The sequence below is a fragment of the Bemisia tabaci genome, chromosome 2 (genome assembly GCF_918797505.1).
Source record: "Bemisia tabaci chromosome 2, PGI_BMITA_v3".
NCBI classification, from domain to species: domain Eukaryota; kingdom Metazoa; phylum Arthropoda; class Insecta; order Hemiptera; family Aleyrodidae; genus Bemisia; species Bemisia tabaci.
In genome coordinates, this window is record NC_092794.1 from 67,897,056 (window position 1) to 67,914,194 (window position 17,139).

Sequence of the window (17,139 nt, forward strand, 5' to 3'; positions counted from 1 at the left end):
CTAGCCGCTGTGGCTCGCTTCGCTCGCCTCGCGTCTAGCCGGGGGCTCCGCCCCCTGGACCCCTGGTCACTCGCTTCGCGAGTGACTTACGGCTCGCAAGCGAGCCGTATTCCGTGCCGTAAATGCAAAAAGATGATAAAGTAATGTAATCCAATAAGAACTGTTTTCTGAATACATGAAGCATTATGGATAGTTTCCCTGTAAGGGATTTTTCTTTGGGGGGGGGGGGGGGGCATTAACTGTGAGTTAAAAAAGGCGAAGTCCCTCCGGAATATGACAATGTAAACCCTGCGCACTTGGTATTGGCCAGTAGGAGTAGCTCACTGGCGTCCTCCAGGACTCCAGCCAACACCACGCCAAAGCCACAGACTTAAACAATCATACGTCGGGTGGCGCCAGTAGTAGAGAAGTTTAGGACTTAAGAAAAGAGACAATTTCGAATGTTACATTAAAAAAAAGCATCTCATGCATTTGGCCATCATATCTTTTCAAAGTATATTGTTCTTATCCTTTTAAAATGTTTCGTTCTTATAACGAAAATATACAAATGGAAAAAGCGCTCTACCACGCGTTACGGTTTCTGATGAGGAAGTGTTCATAAATTACGTAACGCACTTTGTCGGCAATTCTGACTCCCCCCTCCTCTCCTTTTAACGCTTTGTAACGCAACTCCGGATCCTTCTTTAATAATTACGTAACGCTTGACGGGCAAAACATGTGGGAAACTGTTGAATATGCAGCTGGATACCTCAATTAAATTACCTCACAAAGCCTCCTTATATACAACATTTTTTATAATTTTATCTGGAGCATATATAAATAAATGTTTATTGCTTTTAACTCGAGAGCAAGCAACATACAGTTGCCCGTGCGCGAAGCAGTTGGTCCGTAAGTTGATACCAGCTATACTTCATGTTTGCCCTTGCGACTTATTAATTGTCATGGCGTAGCAGAGTGTGATAGGGAATTGAAGGCGCTTGAATTGGAATGGGTAGTTAGATGGAATGAGCGGAATACGCGGAATCAAGACACTCTCACCTTTTCCACAACCTGTTAAAATAATTGCCTCAATAAGATATTTATGTAGAGCTTTAATACGCAATCTCGTTCCGTTGCAAAGTTTCGGTGCATTTAAGTTTCTTAAAAGCATGATAGGTGCACCCAACTTAAGCTTAAGTTTGTGAGGTGGGAGCCCAGGAGCAATAATAGAATTTAAAAACTCAGTTGGATAATAGACGGCATCATCCTGCTCGCAGACGGTATCAATGGAGCTATAAACTGATTCTTGACCGTGATAACGTTGGATGATGGCATCGTTAATACACATTACTTCTTCGTTTGTGGGTGCTAAAATAGCTCGTTCACAGAGCCAAGAATTATTTATTGCGTCTGATGATTCAATATTCGGGTAAATCTCATCAATAAGGTGTTCGACTGAATTAACTGCGACACCAAGAGTGTCTGACTTGATTTACATTGCGCGCGTTACAACGTCAAAGTTACAAAATGAATGTATTTTTAAATGAATTTCGCACAAATGTATGAACGAACGGGGTACAAAACGTATTACCTTATAATAGAAGGATTTTCGGTTACTCGGCACTGACCCGCAAAATACATGTAAAGGAGTTACTCCTCCTAGTCGTTAGCTACTCACTCAAGGAACATTCTACGTAAAAAATTCGAGTGAAGTGTTTGAATGTGTAAATTATTAGACTCACTAATTAGTAGACGCACTAAAAAAAGACAAACTTCATGCACAGGACGCAACAATCTCGCACATTTGCACCCAGAAAATATGAGTAGAAATTGTGTAGAACGTTTCTGGCGCAAACAGGTGTACAATAGCCTCGCACTGGGTTGGACACTAAAAAACCGAGGATATTCCGTAAAAAAAAAAGAAAGGAAAGAAAGTATGAATAGAAATTGCTAAATATCCATTCATCGACTGGCGCGGCCGCAAAAGAACGTATATCGCGAATACAGAGGCAAAATTGTATCACTCAGTATCGGACACTCACAAGTCGGAAATGTTCCGTGAAAAAAGAAAGAAAAATTGAGCAGATATTGTTAAGTACCCATTGATCAACTAACATAACCGTAAAAGAACGTATCCGACGAAAGCAGATGAGCGATGGGCAACCTCTCAAAAAGTCGCGAGATTTCGAAATCTAATCAGTGTTGCTCTCGAGATGCAGGATGCAGCTAAGTTGGCAGCGTACACGAATAGACTGATTTTCGGAGCAACTCAGAGGAAGCAATTCAGTCCTGAAAACATTTTGTTTCCTGTTTTTTCCCACGGTTTTCCTTTGCTCTTCGATAAGATGGCTGATGTAGGGGTAACGGGAGGGACGAACATAATTCTGCAGTGGTAAGGAAGAACGCCGTATGAGTCTTCAGACGTTGCCAAATTTCCTCTGGAAAACCACTAAATTTCAGGAAAATTTTTGAAAATTTTGGATACTTTTGTTTTTAATTTGATCTAAAACGTCTGAAAATTTCATGGGAAAAATATTCATAATTTTCCTCAAAAATAAACATTTTATCGAAGAAAATTTGGCAACTCCCGAATGTTCATATGTCGTTCTTCCTTAGCAGGGCAGAATTGCAAACACTGCGCTTTAAAAAAGAGACCATTTTCGGTTTTCTTCAAAGTATTCGGACATAACTCCAATAAAAATACAATGAGAGGATTAGCGCGAGGTTTGGATGTCGCTCCCTGGTCGGAAAATCATGTTTTGACTCGTCTGCCGACAAAATCTCGTCAAAGCGTTCAAGAACAGCTGGGCCTGGACAGTCAGGAGACCAGGCGGCAGCAATAGATCTCAATTCGTCATCCTTTTTTCCCTTCCTGCTCGGCCTAGTGGAGCTCCAAAAAAATTGATGAAATTTCTCTCATCGGGTTCGATTTCAACTTTCTCAGTAAATTTACGCTCTGCTAAAAAAGTATATTACAATGAACTAAATTTCGTCGTGATATGTTGATAAGTAACGGAAATATCGTTCAGCAAGTTATAAATGCAGCAGTTGTGGTATCGATCTTAGTGTACCGTAGAATCATGTATTTTCATTAGTTTGACCACCATTCTGCTCAAAATTTCACCGCGAATCGAAAAATATACACTGTAAAAACAATTTCCGAATGATAGAAAAAATTGCATTTTTACTGTCTTTAAATTTTGAGGGTCAGATTTTGTTTGGCATATGAGACAATAGGGCTGCGATCCCGTAGCGAGCAGTCTCGGGCTCGAGGGTTGTTAGACAAAAGGACGGGAAAACCCATGTCATCGCACCGCTTCGACAGTTTTATGGAACCACGTATCTGGGGCGGCTTCCTTTTATTCAGACAGAGCAGTGCTGAGACTGAGTCCGAGTTTGACCTCCGGCGTTGGGTGAAGGCTGTGTAGTAGTAATATGGAGAGGGGTCTATTTGCATCTCTCAGCGGTTTACACAGATATGGCTGAAAAATTGGAAATTCTCATAGTTTTGCGAGCATCTAGGAGCTAGAAGCTTTCAATCGACCCAAAAATCGTAAAAATCGCCCCGGTAGATCTCTCAAAATAGGCGTTACAACAGGAACATAACCAATTCCCGGGAACTTAAGGCCGGAGGGGGGTGGATTTGGCTTTAAGAGCGTCTCAGGAAGAAGAGTCTGAAAAATTTGGAAGTCTGACAATTTTGCGAGCATCTAGAAGCTAGGAGCTTGCGGTCGACCCAAAAATCGTAAAAATCGCCCCGGTAGATCTCTCAAATTAGGCGTTACAACGGAAACATACCGCAACTCTCGGAAACTTAAGGTCGGAGGGGGGTGGATTTGGCTTTAAAAGCGTCTTAAGCGAAAGAGGCTGAAAAATTTGGAAGTCTGAAAATTTTGCGGACATCGGGACGTCAAGGGCTTTAACCAGAGTCAAGCATCGTCGAAATCGGTCCGGTAGAACTCCAGAAATAAGCGTTACAGTGAAACCCCCAACGATTTTATTTATATAGATTATGAGAGAATATTGTCTATATATACTCGCGTCACGTTATTAAGCTTCTTGGCAATGCCATAATGAACCGAAATCGTAGGACACTGGAACAAAAAACAAATTGGATCTAGAGTCTAGACTCTTGAAAACATTGACAAGAAAAAATACTCTTGATTCAATTAGATTTTTGCTTAGATCAAAAGGAAATCCGCTCAAATTAAGAGGCTTGGTTCTTGATTTAAGCAAAAATCCGATTGAATCATGAGTATTTTTTCTTGTCGATGTTTTTAAGAGTCTGGACTCTAGATCCAATGGGTTTTTTTCCAGTGTATGGTAAAATCATTAATGTGTCGCGCTATGCGATGTATCGATGAATCTGTAATTTAAACCTATGAAAAAGGATCGATCATCAAGATGTTCGTAGCGATCACCCCATTAATCGATTCTTTAGCAAAACTTCAAATGTGAAAATATCAATAGCCGATGATTCACGCTTCACCGCTTGCTAAAACCGAACGTGTCTATTTCCTATCGATCCATAAAATGCAAGTATTCTTATGATCCGCAGAATTCATCAGCAAAAATCAAATTTGAAACTTCGATCCATTCAAGTCGACCGAATTTGACATGAAAGGGACCGAGCGCAGAGCAGAGAGGCAATACTGATTGTGAGCTGGAGGCAACATGACGAACCCTCGTAAAGACAAGAACCAACTGATCGTCCGACTGTCAATCAGGTCCATCAGACCTCTTCCTGATTAGCTGCTCCTCCATTGTTGCTGTGATGAACCTTTATTCTGTGGAATATGGTGTTGTTCCAGTTACTTTTTTTCTCTAATCTTTGTTTTTTGCCCTATCCGATAATATTGTTTGAATTGGAGGCTGCGGGATCTCGCTAACATGTCCCAGGGTGACTCCTGCAGGGTGACAAGTTTTCCTGGATTTCAAAATTCCCAGACTTGCCAAAGCTTTAGAGCATAGAATTCCCCGACTTTAAAATTTGTGGGGTAGGGTGTGCCTGTGCACTGTGCAGGGTTCACTATACCAGGGGTTTATTTCGGATGTCTCCCCATTTCCATATCAAAAGGCTTGCGGTCTTTGATCCAGTTCTGTAATTGAACTCTGTCACCGAATCAATAATTTCTTACAGCGGGCTGATTATTAAAATGGATGGATAAAGCGATAGACAAAGAAAACATAGGGAATATGGAGCGATCCTATTTGTTGACAAGAGTGGTTCTAATAGACTAAGGGAGAAAAAATTGACTGACTGCTGGGCCTTTGTCGGTTGCCGTTAGTTAGTCTGTACTAATCTGTCTTTCATTGCAACCACCCGCTTCTACCAAAATAGGATTCCTCCATATCTATTCTGTCGTCTTTCTCTATCGCTTTGTCTACCAATTCAACTACTAGCCCGCACTGGGTTAAGACATTTTTAATATACCTATATTGACCAATATTTTGTGATTTTGCGAATTGAACCTATGATTTTTGTCAAAAGGGACGTGAGCGAATTTAAGTTTTTCTTCTAAAATGACGCCACTGTTTTGAAACGACGTAAGTATCCATCAATCACTGGAAAAAAACACATTGGATCTAGAGTCCAGACTCTTGAAAACATTGACAAAAAAAAATACTCTTAATTCAATCAGATTTAAGCTTAAATCAAAAGGAAATCCGCTCAAATTAAGAGGCTGGGTTCTTGATTTAAGCTTAAATCTGATTGAATCAAGAGTATTTCTTCTTATCGATATTTGTAAGAGTCTGCACTCTAGATCCGATGTGTTTTTTTTTCCAGTGATAGGACCTCCCCCCCCCCCCCACTTTTCCTCTGTCATATATGTCTATCGCTTTGTCTATCAATGTCATTAATGAGCCCACAGGTCGGCAACGTCGGAGCTGCGACCGTGGGGCGTGGGGTCGCGATCCGATTCTGATAGTGATTTTGTAGATGAGAGGCTCAAGGCTCGAGAGGCCCCAATCGGCACAAGATCCATAAAAGTTGCTGTCATAAGATTGATGCGTGACCACGAGTTCGCTGCTCGAACCCGTTCCTGACTAATGGCCTGCGTCTGCATAAACTGCACTCCACACCCAGGGTCCCGGCGTCCCAGCACGGGGCACCGGGCCGGGACTCGGGGGTCCTATTCTTGGAAAATTCTCTGGGTGCGTCCATCATGATTATGCGTCGCCGCCGTGCGGAGAGACCTTCGTCAAGATGCTCTGCTGCGGGCCGATTATTAATATCGATAGACAAAGTTATAGACAAAGAAGACGTAAGGCGTATGAAGCGATCCTATTCACTGGAAAAATTCACATTGGATCTAGAGTCGAGACTCTTGAAAACAGTGACAAGAAAAAATACTCTCGATTCAATCGGAATTTAGCTTGAATCAAAACGGAATCCGCTTAAATTAAGAGGCTTGGTTCTTGATTTAAGCTAGATTCTGATTGAATCAAGAGTACTTTTTCTTGTCGATATTTTTACGAGTCTGGACTCTAGATGCAATGTGTTTTTTTTCCAGTGTTGGTCGAAATGGGTGGTTCTAATAGACTGGGAGGAAAATGATGGACTAACTATCGGGTCTCTAATGGGTTACCGTTAGTTAGTCTATTACCTACGTCCTATGTCCATTGTCCATTGCAAGTGCGACCGCCCGCTTCCACCAATAAGATCCCTCTATACTCCTTTGGTCTTCTTTGTATATAGCTTTGTCTATCAATTTCTATACACAACCACAGCGGCATGGAAAGCACTTATTGCTTCCTGGTCGAAAGTTGAAATGGAAAGGGCCATTTTTGTATACAACCGAAACTAAAACGCGTCGATTTTTAATTCTTATAACAATTTCCGAGGGCCTTTTCGACGATTGTATACATGATTATGAAAAGCAGAGAATTCAATTAAATTTTCCGCTCAGGCGCCACTAAGTAGTTTCATTATCAAGGCAGGTTTGGATATCTCTACATAGATTTTACTGATAAGTAAGGATCAACCATCGAAATACGATTCTGGGGCATGCATAAAAAATCTATCTTCATTTCTTTAGGATATACACTGTTTAAACGGGGAATTGATTAAATTTCGAATAATTTCATACAAAGCTTTTGTTCGTAACTAAGCAATAAGGAATGACAATGCCTCTTGCATCTTATTTTCCACCGCGTTCATGACATTTACCGCGACGGTCAACTTTGGCTCACAACTCGGAGAAAAATTCGACGCAGGTCGCATTTAATCTTATGAGCCTATTAATTTATCGAAGAGCGAACTGGGGAGACTACGCTAAAACACCCGTTCACTAAGCCACGTCCGTACCTTATATGGGTGCATTACACGCTAGATTGTCTACTTCACTTCTGACGGCGAGCGACGATTATAAGGATCAGTATGAAGGTACAGGTGTTAAGCAGGAAGTTACATAGCTCATATTCTCAGCTGTGATATTCTGAAAGGTGGCTGACATTTTGACAAGCTGGTCGATAGGGAGGTAAGAAAACTTTCCCTCGGTTTCACTCGGTTTTGGCACAGTTATACTTATATCATTCGAGATAGACAACTCTAACTTGAATGAGGAGCGATACACTACTAAAATGAGATCTAAGTCAGTGCCCATTCTTCTACAGGGTCTACAAAAATTTTACTTTGGATTAGCTTGATATTTGCAAAATATTTCCTGGTTCTTAATTTCCTGATTTTTACATAAATTGGCCCTTGTTTGATTCGATAAACCAACATGTTTGTTGAGACGAATTAAATCTTTCACTTTTGTACGCGATGCAAGTACACAGTTTAAAAACAGAGTTTGACGCAAATGGAATTTTCTGATCCATGACCGATTATCCCGACATTATCCTGATGTCTCCTGAGTTCCTTCAAGTTTCTGCATATGCAACACGGACATCCATTGAGCACGAATAGTGGTATCCCGCCTTAAGTATCCCCGCGGCGCGACGTAGTATCAGCACATCACCATGACGGAAAGGAAAACTTGAACTCCTTCAAGTTTTTGCATATGCGACACGGACACCCTTTGAGCAGGAATAGTTGATTTAAGGAAGGTGGTATTCTATCCCTTGGGTAGCACTGGTGGATTTGAGGAGAAAGGATCCCTGCATGCAAACCGGGTGGCTCCGCAGACGGAGGGCGGCGTTGGACGTATGGTTTATGAATGCATGCGGTAGGCGTTGTCTGGAGTCGACATGATTGCCCGTGAAATTACACGCCGCATCGGAGTCGACTCACAATGCGAGTTGCTCATCGATAATAAGACACTAGAGCAAAGAGCAAGTGTTGATGAGAGCAACACAACAAGAACAATCCCCGAGGGTTCGCGGTCCCGCTTCAATTGCAGCTCATTCTTCGCCGCCGAACTGGCGAATCGAGCGCCTTCGAAGATGTCCCATCTGTCTCATTGACCCAGATGACGGGACAAGACTGCCGTGCAAAGGAAGAACGCCGTATGAACATTCGAGAGTTGCCAAATTTCCTTCGATAAAATGTTTATTTTTTTTAGGAAAATTATGAATATATTTCCTTGAAATTTTCAGACACTTTAGATCTAATTACGAACAAAATTATCTAAAAAATTGGCAGAGAAATATTATATAGTGTTCTTGAAAATTAGTGATATGCCAGAGGAAATTTGGCAGCGCCCGAGGGCTCTTCCACCGTTTTTCCTGAGCACGGCAGAAGGCGCTGCGTTATGGTGAATCGGAGGCTGTCTTCAACCCTAGTCTGACGACTCAGATCGTAGGACTCCACACGTTCGTTAGGCGAAACTGTTTTCAAAAAAATTGAAGGCGCTCACGCAATGGGGATGCTAATAGTAGGATACCAATATTCGTGCTCGATGGACGTCCGCATTGCATATGTAAAAACTTGAAGGCACTCTGGTTTTCCTCTTCATTGTGGTAAATGCTCGCTGGCCTATCAGAGGGGTTGCATACTTCAAACCAAGGAAAATTTGAGACAAGCTCACTTCTATGGAACAAAAAGGGGGCGATAAAAGGTTCAGAGCGACGATAAGATTTTTTGAGACAGATCTTGGGGTCAAAAGAAGACTTTACATTTACAACGTTTATCTGCAGCCTCCCTAGTGGCAAAAGGGGTATAATTTCATTTTCGCAAAAGCTCTGGAAGTATTGAAATTATACTGACAGGACTTTTCTCTTCATTCAGTTACGCTAAACTCTTGTCTGATTGCAACGACAGCGTAAATGGTAAATGAAGAGTTTTGCTCTCATTAAACGATGGAATCTCAAAAATCTAGATTTGCCGCGCTTTTGGTCCGTAATATGGGCCGCTTGTACAAGCACAATGCTTATAAGCCACACCTTAAGCTGAATAAGTACTGTCGCCCGAGTAATCCGTAACATAGCTTGGATTAATATTATGTAAATAGTCGAGTGCTTTTATGTCCAGCTTCTATGTCGAACAAACGCCATTACATTACAAAATTAAGCATGGACTCCGAATGTTCGAGGCTGTAAAAGCGGAGTCTGCATCTCCATTTCAGCGGAACGACCACAAAAAATGCGAGAAAACGAATTCGAACGAAATAAAATTAAACAAAGCACTTTCGTTACACGATTTTACGATTTCAGTGAACATGCGTCCCGAGACGAGAGAGAGTGAGAAATGAAACATCCCATTCCGTTTCCTCGGTTTCTTTTCCTTTCGATCGGCCGAAACGACATTTCGATTGGCGATGCAGGTCCGATTTAATCGACGTGTTCCGATCGGTAAAATAACCGTTGCTTTCGGGGACGAACATCCAACAGCGCGGATTTTATTTCGATGCGAGGCAAAAGTGCCAAGGAGGCAGAAGACAGTAAATCCAGAAGGCTATGAAAGTAAGTGCCTGTGGCAGCCGCCATCGCGGGAACAAGGCCGACCGAGCAAGACTACTCCTCGTGCGGATGAACGATTTGAATTTAAAACGTTTTTACGTGCTCTGAATGACTGCTGTCCAACTTTCGAAGATGTCTGTATTGCTGACACGACACACCGTGTCTCGTTTTGAAAATATCCCATCGTAGGAACTATCAACCGGAAGGCTCTACCTAACACAAAAATCAAAAAATAAAACGGAGAGAAAAAAAAAGAACACCTGACACGTAGTCATTGCGGTCATCGTTACGGAAGGTAGAAAGAGCAGATGTATCGCCATCTTCACCGCCCCTCTTTCGAATACATTGGGAATCTTTTTAGCAAAAGTTGATATCTTTCAGAACATTTAGTGACAACTCGCAACACCTGGCGGAGCTGATTCGCAACTGATTTTTCAATGCAGTAAATTAAAGTTTTAGAAGTAATGCACCATTAGTTGGCGGTATACTATCATATGTTTTCTTTTTTTTCTTCAAAATAATATTACAAACGTAATCAAAGAACGAGTGTGACTGACGAGCAGTGGTAGAACGGATTCTTTTTATTCACTTGAATAACTCAGTGCTGCCACTGTATTTTAGCGAAGATATCGGGGTTCCCAGGATGAATTCCGATTTTTCGAGAGGAAGTTCCGAGAAGAACTCCAATATTTTCAAAAGTTTCGGATAAAAATTCCGAAATACGCCCGGATTCAATTCTGAAGATCGTTAAATTTTATTTTTGAAAAATCATCTTTGATCAAATAATCTGTCAAACTGACAAAAACCCCCAAAATTCCGAGAAAATTCCGAAATTAGCTGGCAATTCCGAGAATTTCAGAATTTCCATTTTCCGATTATTTGAGGAGTTCTTAAATTCGGAATTAATCCCAGGAAATGGCAGCACTGGAATAATAGCTAGGTCCCTGTTAACGCATTGGACAGATTTGATCAAACATGATAGAACTGGCTCTAGATCAATTTTCTACCGATACCAAGGAAAAAATCAAGGAGGCGATAGTTATTTGGCGCGTGGAACCGGACGGGGAGAACACATCATTAATAAGAAGTGGGCAACTCCAGGGATTCACCTGTTGATGGAGATGGAGAGCCACTTGCACGGCCGAAATCGCGTTCTCAGCTGGGCCCAGCAACCCCTCGGCAACCCCCTCCGCCCCCTGGCTCATCACCACTCTTGTCTGGTAGCCAGGTGATGGTTGTTAACGCGGTTGGAGATTGATTCTCAGCATTCCGGAGTACCGTACCTTTTTTCCCCCGGCCCATCATCAACCCTCGCTCCCTTCCCCCGCCTCCCTGAACGTCCCTTCGGATCCCTCGCGGCGCCGCGGTTCTTAACCAGGAGTGGTCAGGCGCCTCCCCGCGTTGCGTGGTCGTGCCGAAATGACGCGGAAATCTACACCCACGCATCGCGAGGTCCGCATCATGTGGCGGCAGCTGGGATCCTTGAAATCCGTGCGCATCAGATTCACGCGCAGTATTCTCGGCGCGCTACGGTTTGGGAGCCTACGGATGTTGCCTCACTACTACCGCGTCCCTGCTCCATCATCGTTTCGTAAGCGCGCAATTTCCGAAAGAGCCTCCCAAAAAGTTGACTCTGTTTCGGTGCTTCGGGGAATTCATTGAAATGTCAGGATTGCGTGGAAAAAAAAAATTGCTGATTCAACAATTCAATTGCTAAAAACAGTGAGTGCAATGTTTCAACGCAGATTTTACAACAAAAAAATGTTACTTTAACCACCCCCGTGGTTAAATTAGTTTACAATGTGGTTAAAGTAGCATTTTTTTGTTGTAAAATCTGCGTTGAAACATTGCACTCACTGTTTTTAGCAATTGAATTGTTGAATCAGCAATTTTTTTTTCCGTGTGCTACATAATCTGGAAAATGAAATTCCCTGACATCTCCCTGTTTTTCCCTGACACATTTTGGTGAAAGTCCCTGACGATTGAAGGTATGCCAGATATTTAAAAATACATGATTAGAATTAGTTGTTGGGCAAAATTTGTTGTTCGAAACGTCAAACCCATTCTAGGTAACAAATATGGGTGGCCTAACAATTTTTCCCTGACATTTTCGTTATTTTCCCTGACATTTCCGTTTCCCGATATTCCCTGACCGTGGCAATCTTGACGTAGGCTCAAAATGATACCATGAAAAAGTTTATTTTATGGTTGAGGCGATGGGCGCGGCAAGGGCACTTTTCGGTTAGAATGCTACAGAATCTCCGATGCTGCTTTATATTTTAGAGGGGAAGTTTTTGGGTGAATTTTCTGAAATTTTACGTTCATGACACGGTAGGATCATGGAGAATATTCAATAAAAATTTCATCGAATTACCTATATTTTAATAGTAGAGGCTATTTTGAGACAGCGCAACCGAGACTAGCTCTCTCTGCACTCAGAATTTCAATTTCTGGCGTGATTTCAAAGCTGGTTTTGGCGATACAGAGCTAAATCGTTTACGTTAAAGGTGAGTAAAAAGACATTTTTTGATGCTGGACAGTTTAAACTTGATATTGATGTGACGCCAAAAACGGCTTGCAACACTGTCTAAAAGTTATGGTGAAAAATTGCGCCAACAGAGGGTTTTATTTTAGCCGTATTACACCAATGATATTCCCAGTTTCTCAAAAAGAAACCCATTTCAGTCGTATTGTATCAATGATATTTCCAGATTTTGGATAAAGGGGTCCCCGTCTTTAAAAAATACGCAGGGATGAGGGCGCTGTATTTCGTGCGGCATCAGGGTTTACGCGCACTTTTCCTGTGATCGACGATTGAAAGCATCCGTTTAATTTTAAAAAATTCAACTTAAGATCGTTTTGCAAGTTTATTTGAGTGCGTTATTTTAGTAATATTACTTGTTACAGTGCTTCATGGTATACACTATACAGTCCCCTAGTCAAATTTAAGACTATACTGAGGGGCCACCTGAGGTTCCGTTTTTCTCCTACCCTTAGGTTATCCCCAAACAATAGCTCAAGATCGACTACGATCCTTCTTGAAAATCAAATTTGAATACCCAGGAATTTGTATTTCATTGATTATTTGCAACAAAGATTCGACGAAGTTTTTACGTGCCTGGAGCGGTTTCCAAGAAAAGAAAAGAGAGAGAGAGAGAAACAAGATATCTCTTTCATTACATACCAGCAATCCCATGGCGAGAAAAGGTGACTGAAAAGAGCTGGAACAGAAGTATCCAAATAAGTCGCGAAGTTTCCTAAGTATTCAAATGTCGCTCATACAAACTCGCAATCCCCATTTTTCGGGGCACCAGTCCCCTTGCGGGGGGAGCACACTATCCAAAAACTCGAGGTAAACAAAACAGAAATACGACGAACCAATCACTGCCCTACGATGGACATCGGTCGCATCACTTCATTGACATGCACCGATTGTTAGCACCAGCACGGGTTTTAAAACAGAGAGAACGTTGTGACTGGTCTAACGGCATTGCAAACACTTGAGCAAACCAACAACACAGTTATTTCGAACAATTCGGTCACAGCTTTCGAGCCACTAAACACTATACATTTAGCATTTGAATGCTGGGATGGTAAACACATCAATCGCTGAAACGTCAGGGAACCCGAAATTTGGTTTTTGAAGGACGCGCGCTCGATTTTGAAATTTTTTCCGGGGTACGGAGGGGGCACGAGACAAATTCACTTTGAGAGTTGATACGGGTGCACTCGTGGGAATCCGGTGCACTGATTTTATGAAATGGGGGGGCTTTTTGGGGGGTTATGCGCGATGTGGGCCCGAATTGGAGGTTACGTGTGGCGTGGCGGGAGCGGCGGCGAACACACCTGCGCGAGAGGTCGGAGGCATGCGACTGACTGAGAAGCCGAACTTGAGTAGCCGAACGCGGTGGTGACGAGTAGAGTAGAGTGGTCGGCCATCGGAGTAGCTCCTGCCCGCGCGCCCTGCCTCAATCTCAGCGCCGCCGCCGCCGCGCCGCTCGAGGCAGCGTCACCTTGTTGCCGCGTACGAAAATTTTTAAAAAAAGATAAAAATTTACGAAATTTTAGACGTTATCAAGCATGCATTCAGGCACTAAAAAAAACTCCGGGCGTGGAAACCGTACTTACGGACTGTATGGACATACCGTTCGCATTCCGGGCTCAGAGGCCGAAACTTCCGGGCGCAGCACCCAGAGAAAACGAAGCTACGGCTCCAGCGCCCGCAAGTTTTGGCCTCTGATCTCGTAGCTTTTAATTCCAGTGAGAGGTTAAGAAATATGGGTGGAATTAATGTGGGGTCATGTGAGGCCCCAAGGAGTGTAATAATTGTGGGACATATTTTTCACCTTGGGAATTTTAATTCGATCTGTTTGTTAGTAATAACAGCTTAAAATTGATCCGGAGACGACTCGATTTTTCAAAATTTGCTAGAGGATGAGGCCTCCGAGACCCCTTTGCCGTTAAGGAATCCTCCGAACTCCCTTTTGATGCGAGGGGAGTCCCACGAATCCTCCTTAACGAAATGTTTGAAAGTCACAATTGTCACACCCGTAGTGGTATTCGCATAGGGAGGCAGTATTCATGCTCATACTAAACTCATACTCGTAGGCAGTACTCATTCGCCTTCAACTCAGGAGATAGGCAAAAGAGGGACCGCGAGAGCTGCATTAGTGGTATCTAAAGTTTAGGAGACTTGGGTATGGGTATCGGCAGCCGTGATAGGTGTATGTTCACAATTCCTGCAGCGACTGATGTTATTACACACTATTTTAGTGATCTATGCGACTGCAGATGGACCGAGTTTATCAGAAAGGAGCTAACCCACATTTTCGAAAAAATTGAGTTGAGAATGTTTTTGAGTTTCACTAGCCATATATTTTCCCGTGCTAAAAACCGATAGTCGAAAAACAGAAACTAGTTTGTGAAAAGAGGGGTTGAAGCTTATTTTCTTCGTTGAGCCTTATGCAGGAATAAAACTTCAGACCTCTTTTTCTCCGTTCAACTTAATATGGGTTGTTTCCTCTCTGATGAACTCGTGCACCAATATCACACTCTCCTTTAAAAAAGGATCTTTGACTTTTTGAATAAGTACAAACTTTTTGGTTCACCGATGCTTCATAAACTGAAAAATGCATCCTCTCGAAAGGTCCGTTCATTATTCTACTTGCACCGAAGCTTCCGATTTGAGCAAGTTCCTCTTAGGACTGGCTAAGGTTACACACCTTTTGGAGATTTACAGCAAATTTATAGACGGGCTTAATACAAGCGGCTATTCACCTCGACCCATCTACACGGCTCGACAGGCACAGAGGAGAGATGGTATGTCGCATCGTCCGCCCAGCTTGCCTTTCATTTCACCTACTGACACTAATAAAAAACATTCCTCTTCGTTGCGTAACAACAATCTTACGCGATGAAGACCTCCGGAATAAAGAAAAAAAATGTCATCGAAGTTTTGAAATTTTTCGCCGAGAATTCATCAGGAAGGAGGAAGTGTCATACTGATTACTCGCGGTTAAAATTGCGAAGCAACAGACGCAATGACTGAGGTGCGATTGTTATTTTGATTTTGATTGTAATCTGAAATTAAAAAGAAGTACAACTCATGACTAAGCTAACCGGTTTGAGTCAGTTTTTAAGAAACAATTCTGTAAGCGGCAGAAAAGAGGAGGCGCGATGAAATTGAAAAAAATTATCGACAAAGAAATATCAGTGTTACCACAGAATTTAGAATATAAAATTCCCTGACATTTCTCTGATTTTCCTGACACATTCTAGTGAAATTCCCTTACAATTGAAGATATGACAGATGCTTAAAAAGACATTATTTGAAATAATTTTTAGGCAAAATTTGCTGTTCGAAACGTCAAACCTATTCTAGAGAGGAAGTAAAGGTAACTTTAAAATATTTCCCTGATATTTTCGTCATTTTCCCTGACTTTAAAATTCCCTAACATTTCCCGGTATTCCCTGACCGTGGCAACCCTGAAAGATAACAAGAGGAAAATAGGAGAAAACAAGGGAACTACTGATAAGCGATGACACTCTTGATATGAAGTGGAAGTTTGATGAGAATTTACGGAATACGAGGTCTGTTAGATTAGAAACCGGATTTTGGTCATAACTAGCCCACAATGCGTCCAAATTAGGTTTTCTTGAGCTTTCCTGATAGCTGGAAATATACTTAAGAACGCTACGTTCACAAATTTGAGAAATCCTAATTAGCTTCGTTGGTATGTGGCTTGAAGTAAGGCAACCTCAAGGGTGTTTTGCGATTCTTATGTTTCACCGAACTTGTCTCTCTTTTTTCGGTCTTGCACTACATTTTTCAACCCACAAGGACGATTGGAGTTTCGTCTCCATATCGTAGCCGTACACTAAAGTATTGCCACCGAAAATTATCCTATCCAAAAATATATGATCACCGTTAGAATGTTCAAGCAGCTAAATGGAAACTGACATTTGGTTGGATTTTCGTTCAACGGACAACAATCAAGGGGCAAGTGTACCTGAAACTCGATGCGTGTCTACATATTCTATCAAAATTGTATGTACAGAGCCTTCAGAAATATTACTCTGTTCAACAAGCTCGAAACGACCGTTTTCGAGCACTTTTGCCCGCATTTCTTCCACGTGACAAATGTCAGTTGCCGTTGAGGGTCGATTCCCATGCTCCTCATCTTTGACGAACTCCTGACCAGTTTTGAATCGTTTAACCCATTCAAAACAGTGGGAACATCTCATACAATGATCATGGTAAACTTTACTTAGCACATACCAAAAGTTTCGGTACAAAGTATACCGAGTTTAAAACAAAATTTAATGTTGAATCTTTGCTCTATCAGTGATCGCATGATGAAAATCGCAAAACGCTCCTGACTTACTCGTATTCAAGATGACACAGAATAAACACTGATCAAAATAAACAAAATCTGTGAACGTAGCGTTCTTAAGTATATTTCCAGCTATCAGGAAAGCTCAAGAAAACCTAATTTGGACGCATTGTGGGCTAGTTAAGACCAAAATCCGGTTTCTTATCTAACAGACCTCGTATATCCTTCTCAGGGATGTAAATACGCCTTCAATTGAAACAATTGGCATTTTATCGTACACTGTTAAAAATTTCGGAGTCGGAGTTAGAATTACGGAGTGAGAAAAGGATTGAGAATTTAGGACGGCATGCGAATCAATCTTTGCAGTTTGAGCTACATCACTACAGCGTTGAAAAACAACCCGAAAGGTTTGAAGATAGCAAATTCTTTCTCCAGCTCACAAGCTCGTCCGCTGAGGTCTTAGTGTCAACCCACAACGGTTGAG

At 42.0% G+C, this 17,139-nt stretch overlaps 1 protein-coding gene across 9 annotated transcripts in view; it reads right to left on the bottom strand.

Moving 5' to 3' along the window:
- Nucleotides 1-17,139, bottom strand: part of Svil (Supervillin) — a 390,519-nt gene that overhangs the window by 347,547 nt on the left and 25,833 nt on the right. For 2 of the 9 annotated variants that reach the window (XM_019058285.2, XM_019058281.2), the window contains exon 1: nt 13,007-13,705. The exons of the other annotated variants lie outside the window; for them this stretch is intronic. In XM_019058285.2, the coding sequence (XP_018913830.2) occupies nt 13,007-13,018 (12 nt within the window). In that variant the 5' untranslated portion in view covers nt 13,019-13,705. Of the gene's footprint in view, nt 1-13,006; nt 13,706-17,139 lie in introns of those variants that run through there. 9 annotated transcript variants of the gene reach the window in all.